The sequence below is a fragment of the Astatotilapia calliptera genome, chromosome 10 (assembly GCF_900246225.1).
Source record: "Astatotilapia calliptera chromosome 10, fAstCal1.2, whole genome shotgun sequence".
Taxonomy (NCBI): Eukaryota; Metazoa; Chordata; class Actinopteri; order Cichliformes; family Cichlidae; genus Astatotilapia; species Astatotilapia calliptera.
Window position 1 is genome coordinate 20389276 of NC_039311.1, and position 10799 is coordinate 20400074.

A 10799-nucleotide genomic window follows, 5' to 3' on the forward strand; every position below is an offset into this window, starting at 1 on the left:
TTTCGCTATTGAGCTCAGTAGGACTCTACCGCCACAGCTATCAGTCTACAAAAGGGATGACAAAGTTTAAAATCCCTCGCTATAATCATTTACTCAAACGCATTCGGTGTATGGTGAAATTTTAGTATTTGTTTTTGTCCATGTTACTCTCTCTGATGGTACAATAGTGCTTTTTGTACGGCTAGAGAGAGCAAATAATGATTTTTTTTTTTTCAAGTAAACTATTTGGACTTGGATTAAATTATTTGAATATATACTCTCGAATATATACTCTGATATACTCTCGAATATATACTCTGATATATCTATATATCTATATATATAGATATAGATACATATCTAGATATGCTCTCCATACATCCGTTTATATCATCCAGTCTTACGACATAGTTTTATGACTTTAGGGAATGCTCAGACTGACAATAGAACTGTGGAAGATTGTTGTTTTTGCACAGCGGGAATCTCCAGATATGGAAGAAAACCATTTACAACATTATGTGGCAACACTGGCTGAGCAAATACAATCACAAAGTACAAGACCTTGTAGCTTTTAAAGCTCTGCAGTGTTCTGACATCTGAAAAGCCTCATGGATTATTTACTCAAATGGGACTTCCTGACAAGGGCATGGGTTCGGTTTTAACATTGACAGGAACACTGTTTTAGTCAAATACCAATATACATAGTAGTGTATGAACATGCTGTCTGTGTCTCCCACAAAGAGACATAGACACAAACACACACACAAACACACACAGCACTATAAAAACATTTCTTTATTTCAAGAATTTGGTAACTTGCCCGAAACAGCAATTGTAGGTTGCCACATTATCTAGTCAAGTCTTCCCTTTTCCAGAACAAATAGTTATCACAAAAATAGGCAAGCATTTTCAGAAAGGACGCAAACACAACAACATGCATAGACTATGGATGAGGACAGACTCTTAAGAATATTATTAGAGATGATGAAATTACTGAGTTGGTAGCTGGGGCGAAAAACGGGGTACACCCTGGAGACGTCGCCAGTCTGATGCAGGGCTAACAAAAACAGACCACCAATTGCATCTTTTTGGACTGTGGGAGGAAGCTGGAATACCCGGAGAGAACCCACGCAGACACGGTGCAACCATGCAAACTCCACACGGAAAGGCCCCGGCTAGATGAGGGAGTCAAACTCAGGAAATTCTTACTGGATTTAACTCATTAAATTTATGTTTAAAACTACACCCAATCTTCTAATACATGCTGCTGTTTCTTTTTGAACTCATTGCAGAAACCCACCAAAAGCTGCCAGTTAAGAACTGCTCTGCAACACGGAGACAAACACACAGCTGGATATATTACATGTGGGAGGAAACCAGCATATCTGATGGGAACTCAGAGATACAGCCAGAACACAAAAGGCTTTTTTGCGAGGTCTCCTCACTTTGCTATTGTTGGTAGACTCTGAAAATATTCAGCATTATGTAAATGAGAGCAGGATTATATTGTTCTCAGAGAGAGTGATGAATGGTATTTTATTTGAATGCAGTCAAGACAACAAACCAGGCAAAGCCCACGCCATTTATAATAAAATCATCTTTCTGTTGCCACTTTACAGCAAAATTTAATCCATTTTTTTCAATTTCCATTTTATTTTTAAGCAGGAGAAGGAAAGTGCGGTGAGCCCGCGGAGAAGAAAACACCATAGAAAATATACTCAAAATGGATGAAGTGAATTTACATTCAGAATGGTTAATTTCCTGAATGCAGAAGGTGCCGTTCTGTCTAATTAAAACTGATCCTTACTTATTTACTCAAAGTAATTAAGCACATATTTGCTGAAGAGCTTTCCTCTCACAGGGAAGAAATAATCCCTACAAACACCGCATGAAACAGCCCCCAATTCCCACTGATGACTTTAAATGCAAGAAAGTTGAGGAAAGATGGTTTTTGACTGATACCAGTGGAAAGGAAACACAAATTGGTAGAAAAAGAAGGAAGGCCTTAAATAGATGGACAATGTAGATTGGGAGACTCGACAGTTATGATAGACGTGGATATGACACACTACAACCAGTTTGTTGTGCTGAACTGTTGCTGTTTTAATAATAGGAGACATTTTCACAGTGAGGTTGTTCAGTTAGGTTGATGCTCAACCAAACTGCAGCCCTGAGGTAAACTACACCAAATGACCAACCATCTTTTATGCACTTCTAAAATTTGCAGCTAAAATATTCCAGTTTGTTGTTTCTCCAAACCACACTGAAGACTCCTCTTGTTGTACTTATATTTAAATAAAATCATTTCTGTTATGGCGATAACAAAAGTCGAATTGTTTGTGTCTATGTGCGCACTGATGAGGGCGCTCTTGAGAAATTAATTCAGCCTAAAATCCACAAATTCAGAAGTGTCATTTAGATAATTTTCAGCCTTTTTGCTTTTCTATTTTCATTCATATAATAAGCACAGAAACTGACAGCACAACTCATCTTGAAAAATTCTGAAATAACTCAAGTTTTACAAGCAATGTGCTTGATTTCTATATCAATTTTAAAATTGTAAGAGTAATGAAAAAAAATAATGAAAGTTTTCAACTAAGAATGTATATCCGTATTCATGTTAACCTGCAGAGGGTAAGAAATGAATCCAATGTGGCAAAACTGACATTTAGAGGATTGCTGATTTACGGCAACAACACCACACCGTGATGGAGCCCTCTGAAACAAATTAAAAAGAGCCAGCTGTGACCCTCTTATAAACTACAATGAGCACGTAATTGAGGTGTCAACCCATAGCTACTCTATTTTGTTGGGCGAGACATGAAAAATGTCTGAGTAACACCTTAGCAAAGTTTTTTTTCCTCGTGTAGATTGACGTATAAAACACAAGATTTCATTTTACAGTATTGCTTAATCAATATGTAAATAAAACTGAATGTCAACAAAGCATAATCACAAAAGGAATGGTTGTATTGGTACAGTTAGTAAAGAAATGACTTACAATATGGAAAACCCCCATTCATCTTGTTATTTTTAAAACAAGCTCCCCTTGGGGACAAGGCAAGAAAAGGAACGAGATATTACACATACTACAAGTGCAATATGACTGTGGAAGACTTTTATCATGCATGAGAGAAAACCACAAGTCACTATACGAGGGGTCAGCAACCTTTCACATCCAAAGAGCCATTTGGACTCGGTTTCCACGCAAACGAAAACACTGGGAGCCGCAAATACTTTTTGACATCTAAAATGAAGATAACACTGTATATATTGTTTTTTACCTTTATGCTTTGTGTGAACAACTAAGGTGTGTTGCTTATGAAATCCTTGAGAATGACAGTCTTCATTAATCCCATGCAAACGTACACCTATCTGGAACAATCCGGACATATTACAAAACAATAATATGATAAACTTTCCAAATTGGAGTTGCAAAGGAATTAAATACTTGGAACATATATTGGAAGGAACAGACTTTATTTCATTTGACAGACTAGTTACACAATATGGGATCAACAAGAAACGATTTTTGGAATATCAACAAATTAAATCCATAGTAAAAAAGAAATTTAATCCCAGTGAAGCTGAATTACAAACACCACCAAGTGTGGTACAATTTTTTAGTCTAAAACCCAAATTATTGTCTAAAATATACAGAACACTCTCTAAAATAGATGAATCAATATCCCTTCCTATTGCAAAATGGGAAGCAGATTTATCGATCAGCTTAGACCCAAACCTTTGGTCTCAGATATGCTTAAAAACCTTTCAATGCATCAGAAATCCCAGTTTGCAATTAATACAATACAAAATATTACACAGAGTGCACTATACTGGTCATAGGATGTTCAAGATGGGCTATACGCCTTCCAACAACTGCTCACACTGCACAGCAAATACACCGGACAATTACATCCACGCTCTTTGGTTCTGTCCACCAGTTCAGAAATTTTGGCGTGAGATATGTGAAGACTTATCAAAGTGTCTGAAATGTAACATTCCAGCCTCCCCTTTAGTATGCTTGCTGGGCAACTTGGATGAGGTCACTGCAGAAATAAACACAGCCCACGTTGTTTTTACGGCCATATGCATTGCCAAGAAAATGATTCTCATTAACTGGAGAAATAAAAATAATCTTAATTCTAACCAATATAAAAACCATCTAATAGATCACATTAGTCTTGATACAGCCTCTGCCATCACATTTGATCAATCCCTTTGGGCTCCTTTGATCGGCTTCATCACCTAGTGGGGGTGGGGGGTCATGGTTTGGTCCTGCCTTTGCTATTGTGGTTGATATGGGGGTAGGGACGGCCTTAGGGCGTCTGGGGAGTCCCTAGGGACGTTTTCCCTGGAGGGCCTAACCCGGGGGATGTGGCCATGACCTGTTAGGGGCTCTGGTGGCTCTTAGATGGTGTTTTCCTTGTGGCTGCGTACAGCGGAGATGGGGGAGGGTTTGTGCTGGAGGACGTTGGTTACTGGCCTGGTAGCCTGGCTGCCCCTGGGTGGGTCCGGGACGGGCGTGGAGGCTTGGGGGTCTGAGAGTGCTCCACCCCCGGTCTGGGGTGCTGGCTGGGCCTTGGGGGCTTGAGTCCTGGCTGTTGTGTCGCCGGAGCTGTGGGCGGGTGGGTGCAGGGGGGCTCAGCCCCAGTGCAGGGGACCTCTGGTGCATTGGCCCAACTAAGGGGCTCTCTAACTGGTGGGGAGGTTGTTATATCTTTACAGGTGGTCTCCTCTCTACAGGAGCTCACTCTGCAGGTGTGGGAGAGATAAAGGAGAGGTAGAGAATAAACTCAACCTGGGTGTCTATTGTCTTGTGTAGTTTGGGAGATGATTGGATGATGGGGTGGGTGCAGTTTTCGCTGGGGTGGAGTCGGGTGGGCTGCCCCGGATTCTGTGGGGCTGGGCGGTGCGGCTGCTGCGGGCTCCGGTCCGGATGGGCCTGGGCCCCCTTGCCCTGGTGGGTTCCAGAGTGTGGGGGTGCCTACTGGGGTCAGAGGGGGAGCTGGCCCCAGGGAGGGGCCGCTTGCCCCTCCCTTTCTTCCCTCCCCATCCTCAGCTGCCTCCCTATTCCTGCTCTACCACCCACATACGCAGGGTTTGGGGTGCAGGTATGTCACCAGGGTGCAGGGGAGGCACTCCCCCTCTGTCCCCTTCTGGCCGCCTGTGCCTCAATTTTATTCTGCAACCTAGACATCCACATTACTCACACTCTCACATAACACATACATATAGGGCCTTGGGGGTGGGCACATTTTACAGCATCCAGAGGATGGTCGGTGTATTCCAACCCACCTCTGGCGCTGGTGCCCTACCCTCAATTTTAAATGCATTTAGATACTAAGGGTTTTCGGGAGGAGCCGTGCTGCTCTCTGAGAGGAAGCAGGAACCATGCTCTCCTGCGTTTTAAATGCACTTTAGAACAGCACACAGCAACACTACATATGAGCGGGCGTAGGGAGGTTTGGGGTCTTCACTCACCCCGGCTCTGTCAGCCGTCAGGGCTAGGGGGCTGGGAGGAGGTGCTGGCCGTCAGATTGGGGTCTGGGATGCGGGGCCTCCCTGCTACTGCAGATAAGGAGGTGGTCCGCTTGCCTCCACCCCAGAGAGAAGGGTTACATCTCCTGGGTCTAGGTGCGGCTTGCCCCTCTGGGGACGGGGGTACCTGGACCTGGGATGTAGAGTATGTTTGGGGAGTGTGACTGTCTGTGCAGTGTCTATTTGTGTCTGTCTACACGTTGGGTGAGTGCCGAGTATTTGGTTGTGCATATGGGGTGGGAATGCACGTTTGTGTCCGCGTGCGCCTGTTCGTCTGTGTCTATATGTCAGGTTGGGTCTTAGACTCAACCTCTCTGGGTACATCTCAGGCCCTCACCACATTCCCCGCCGGTGGCTGTTGCCCTCAGACGTTGGTGTGTTCGTGGCCCTTGTCGTCTGGGGCTGGGAGCTCATGTATGTACCGGCTCACTCCTGGTGGCCGATTGGCGGGGCCTGGCGCCTGTGGCCCGGCTGGGCCCCTTCCAGGGGGTGTGGTGCCCTCAGGCCTCTAGCCTCTGGGCCTGAAGCTCGGTCCTCTCTGGCACAGCTGGCACAGCGGGCACGCCACTGCAACCCCCTCTGGCCTCTGCTCCGTAGCTGCTGGGTGACCTCTCGTTTGGGGCTCTACTCAGCTCTTACCAGGAGGGTGGCACGGTCCCCCCCCTTTTGGTGGTCCTCCTCGGGTCCTCGTACTCTAGGACCTCTGGATATCTGGGGCCTGGTTCTCCTCCATACCTGCTTCATGCCCTGGGGGACGGAGCTATGGCTCCCCACACTCCCTAGCAGATCGTTACATGGAGAAACCTTTGGAATACAAGCATGCTGATCCACACAGGTGTGCACACAGGTGTACACACGGGTGTTCACAGACGCGGACTACACCTTTCTTGGCTGCTGCCTCAAAGCACATTGTACGCTGTCTATCTTGCGTGCCGCACAATATCGTTTAATATTTAGTATCTACAGTTATCTACTGCTAGATAGTTTATTGTGATGGTGCTGTATTTATTATGTTGCTCTTTTTTTTGTTTGCTTTCTCTTCTGTTTTTTTTTTCTCCATACAGGTGATCCAGGTGTTTTGTTTGTTTTTCTTTCTTTCTTCCCCCCTTTCTCACCATCTCTTCTCCCCTCTGGTTTTCTCTCTCCCTCTCTTTCTTTCATTCTTTCTGCCTGTCCTATCCCCCAGTCATGTCTGTCCCGTTTGTAAAATAAATACATAATAAATACATAATTATAAAGGTCAATCAAATGGACCAATATGGCAAGGCCATGATGATCCACTTGGTAAAATAAATCCGCTTGGCATCTTTCTTGGCCTTAAGACGACAATTCTGATGGCTAAAGATCCAAACGGGACACACACACAAAAAAAGAAATCCTTGAAGTGCTACAGAGAAAATTACATTTTATTTATGTAATTAACACATTTTGAACTCTTAAAGAAATATAACAAAAGGAAAGTGTTAAAATCTCCCAATTCTTTTAATCTTTAATCCTCTCTCCCTAGCCTTGATAATCTAATGTTGTTATCCATTGTTCCTCTAGTGATTCAAAGTTGGTTTAGAATCTCATGTTCAGGACTCTCTGACCCAGCCCAGTCAACACACATATGTGGGGCCCAAATAGGGAGCAGCAGGGCTAATATTTGGGGCCCACTTGGGAAACCCAACTGGGGTCCAGCTAATTTTGTCCTCAGTTTCCATGGTGGCCCCAAATGTGTTTTTCTAGATGGGTTTATGCTGGGTCCCAGATAAGCCCCAAATCAGGCCCAGTTGAAAAAAATATGTGGGGCCCAGATGGGTAGAAGCAGATCTGATATTTGGGGCCCACTTGGGGTACCCACCTAGGACCCAGCTAATTTTGTCCTCAGTTTCCATGGTGGCCCCAAATGTGTTTGCCCAGATGGATTATTGATGGGACCCGGATGGGCCCCAAATCAGGCCCAGCCAACAAATGAGTATGGGGCCCAGATGGGTAGAAGCGGGTCTGATGGTTGGGGCCCACTTGGGTTACCCACCTGGCACCCAGCTACTTTTGTCCTCAGTTTCCATGATGGCCCCAAATGTGTTTGCCCAGATGGGTTAATGATGGGTCCCAAATCAGCCCCAGACAATAAATGAGTATGGGGCCCAGATGGATAGAAGCAGGTCTGATACTTGGGGCCCACTTGGGTTACCAACCTGAGACCCAGCTATTTTTGTCCTCAGTTTCCATGGTGGCCCCAAGTGTGTTTGCCCAGATGGAATTTTGGATAATGTAAGTAAGCTATAATTTAAATCACCTGTACAACAAAGCCAGTTTATCTTTTTTATTAATACTGATTACTATGAAATTTTAAAACAGTATGCTTTTTTATATAATACATTTTTTGTGTGGAGAACATGTTGACAAAAATGTCCACAGTATACACAAAACAATAACAAATAAATGTTATACAGTTTAAAAGAAAAACAAATGCAGCAAACCACAGCTTCTCACTCATTCACCAATCCATTGGTCCTGAAAGAAATAAAAAAAAAAAAGAAATTAGTGCATTTTCACAAACAAAATCAGATTTGCGATAGTACTGAAGTTGTTTTGGAGGTTGTGCTGTTCAAGTTGTTTGACCTCCTACATTGAACTCTTTGAAGACCATGAGTATTCATGGAAACAGAAAAGCTATTTACAAAATGATTTACCAAGTAGGCACTCAAAAATTAAATTAATGTGAAATATTTTACCTTAAAACATTTAAGACAAATGTTTAAAAGATGTCTACATAGTTACAATGATAACTGGTGTTGTGGGCTGTCTCAGTGATTGGCACAGAGCTTAGAACAGGCAAGTGGTTAACCAGTTTTTTGCATGGTACAGCACCTCATAATGAACACAAAACAAAATAGTAAAATGTAACAAGGGCTACATCTACCAAGGAGAAAACAGATTCCACTTCTTGAGGTGTGTGCCAGGCGGGCGCCAATAATTTTCATGTAAATCAAAAATAGGGCCATCAGATAAATCAGTGTGTTACTAATTACACTGGAAAAAATAGAGGCTGGCTCTGGAGTTCCTGGAGCTTATTCACATTCTGTGAGCAACCAAAAAACTGTTTAGTGAGAGACTTCTTCAAGTATGCTACAAGCCAGAAAGAAACGTGGTCATTCCTGCCAGCAGCCACCAACCTCCAGAACAACATGAGCTGATGGTTTCATCTCCACAATTTGTACAGTCTATCTAAACCACGTGTCAAAGTCAAGGCCTGCGGGCCACATCCGGCCCGGCATACATTTATATCCGGCCCGCAAGATCATTTTATATAGATGTACTATTATTGTTATGCATGGCCCGGCGATATGAGGCGCTAATAATATACAAACTACAGATCCCATAATGCACCGCTGAAGCCTCCTTGCTGACTGCTAGGCTAACTGGGAACATTCCCGCGTCAATCAAGTCAAACTTCTGTTATTGCGAAGCTAGCCGCTCACAATGGTGGAGAGAAAAGTTGATTCTGAATGACTGCAGCTGTAGTGAGCATCCGTTATTCAAACATCAACAAAATATCTTACAACTAATGAACTTACCATATAGCACTTCAAAAACTTTAAGCCCTCGAAATTCCCGCTTTCCATGGCACCCAACGAAGTTATATTGCCTGGAAAGAGCATTGTCCATAATGAAGGCCATCATTCTTCTTGTGGCTTCATCAACAGTGCTCCCTCTGATCTCTGCCACAACAGAAACCTTAGGACACGCAAGGACAATAATTTTACTGACAGTAGTACCATCAGTCACACCTAAAAGAAAGCAAGCACAGCTACACAGTAATTAGGCTCTATAATATTGATGCTAATTGACTGAGAAAGAGTTAGGTGTCAAAGTCAAACACTGTCTGATGTGAATGCAAAGAGCTAAATGATTCACCAAAAGTAATTTCTTAAGTTTTGGGTTTGGCATGGCACAACTTATAACTAGGTAATGTTTGGAGAAGTTATTTTATTAACAAAAATAGCAACTTTTGTTCAGCTCTCCTCCCACTCCTTCATTGCACTGACCATGTTCGAACAAACAGCAACTTTCCTTGATCATAACTGCTAGCATGAAACACAGACTGATTGAGGCATTAATCATTGAATATTGTTATTACATCATTATTATTTACCACTTCTTTTAGGAAGACAGGGTCTGCCAGTTTTTGCTCCAGTGCTGCCACATCTGCTACTGTCCGGATGGGAAATACAGCACCCTCGGGTAATACTGCAGCAACTGGTCCATCACGTTGTGTAAGGAGAGACTGTAGCATTCGACCGTGGACCCTCTGAGTGTCCTTAATGTCTTCCAGGAGGGTTAGAACACGTACAAACATGCTCGTATTGGTGGCTTGTAGAAGTTGTCTTGGAACTGGTTGTGAAACCACAGGTGAAGGAGTTGAGGGTTGTAGCGGCTGAACAAATGGATGAGTGATGTTCAGGAAGTGAGTTTCACTTGAATGTCTATTCTCCATTGCTGATGGTGGTGAGGTCTCTGGCTGTTCCGCAGTGTTGTCCCAATCCTCATCAGAGCTCGACGGGATCACTGGCCTTAAAACAAACAAACAAACAAAATACAACAAACATACACACACAAATAAATAATAATCCAAACACATAATTTAGGGTACTGGTTAGTCCTACAAACTAAAAACATTAATGTATATAATGGCATAAAAAAAAAAGTCTAAAACAATTTTTTAAAAGTCAACAAGTTATAAAGCGCTATTTTGAAATCATATCTGAACCTGATGAGCAGCAAGGGTCTGCTAAAGAAACTGTCAGGTTTTTTTTCTTCTTATAATCTCAATAAATTTTTGCTTTTAAGGTGTTTTCAACACAATTACCCCCTTTTCCGCTTCCCTTTCCCAATCTGCTTCCAGAATCCAAATAAATTCCACCAAGGAAGGTTTCTAATGGGAAGCAGGAAATGCTGTCTAAAGGGCCAAACTTCCGTACATCTTGAGCTAGGTGTATTAAAGAATGTATATTATAACCAACAAAGTCAAGACCATAAATCAAAGCAAAATCTTTCACAAACTGCTTCAAAACATCCTCTGCATAATCACAGTCAGTTATCAATATACAAATCAGGACTTAGAAGAATTCTTGTAGATACAGATAACAGTATAAAGTATCTATACATTTGGCTTGGTATATTATTCAGTAGAACTGGGCTTGTGTAAAGCAAAACTTGTCTCAATTCAGTTGCTTTCTACGTGCTAATTTCAATGAGAGACCTTGGTTTTCTTGCAAAACTTTAAGGAAGAT

The 10799-nt window shown here is 42.8% G+C and overlaps 1 protein-coding gene across 1 annotated transcript; it reads right to left on the bottom strand.

Annotated features, from left to right (window-relative positions):
• Positions 1-7965: 7965 nt before the first annotated feature.
• On the bottom strand, positions 7966-10191 carry LOC113030825 (uncharacterized). The gene is made up of 3 exons (XM_026182553.1): positions 9662-10191; positions 9084-9243; positions 7966-8019 (listed from the first exon to the last, which is right to left on the bottom strand). The coding sequence occupies exons 1-3, from the start codon at positions 10145-10147 to the stop codon at positions 8003-8005; spliced, it is 663 nt and encodes a 220-aa protein (XP_026038338.1). The 5' UTR covers positions 10148-10191; the 3' UTR covers positions 7966-8002.
• Positions 10192-10799: the final 608 nt, after the last annotated feature.

Bases quoted from the DNA above. Each gene is read 5' to 3' on its own strand.
- LOC113030825 (XM_026182553.1), bottom strand. From the start codon at position 10,147: ATGTGTTTGGATTATTATTTATTTGTGTGTGTATGTTTGTTGTATTTT. The intron at 9,244-9,661 runs GTAAATAATAAT...GCGTGTCCTAAG, and splicing joins CTGTCTTCCTAAAAGAAGTG to GTTTCTGTTGTGGCAGAGAT.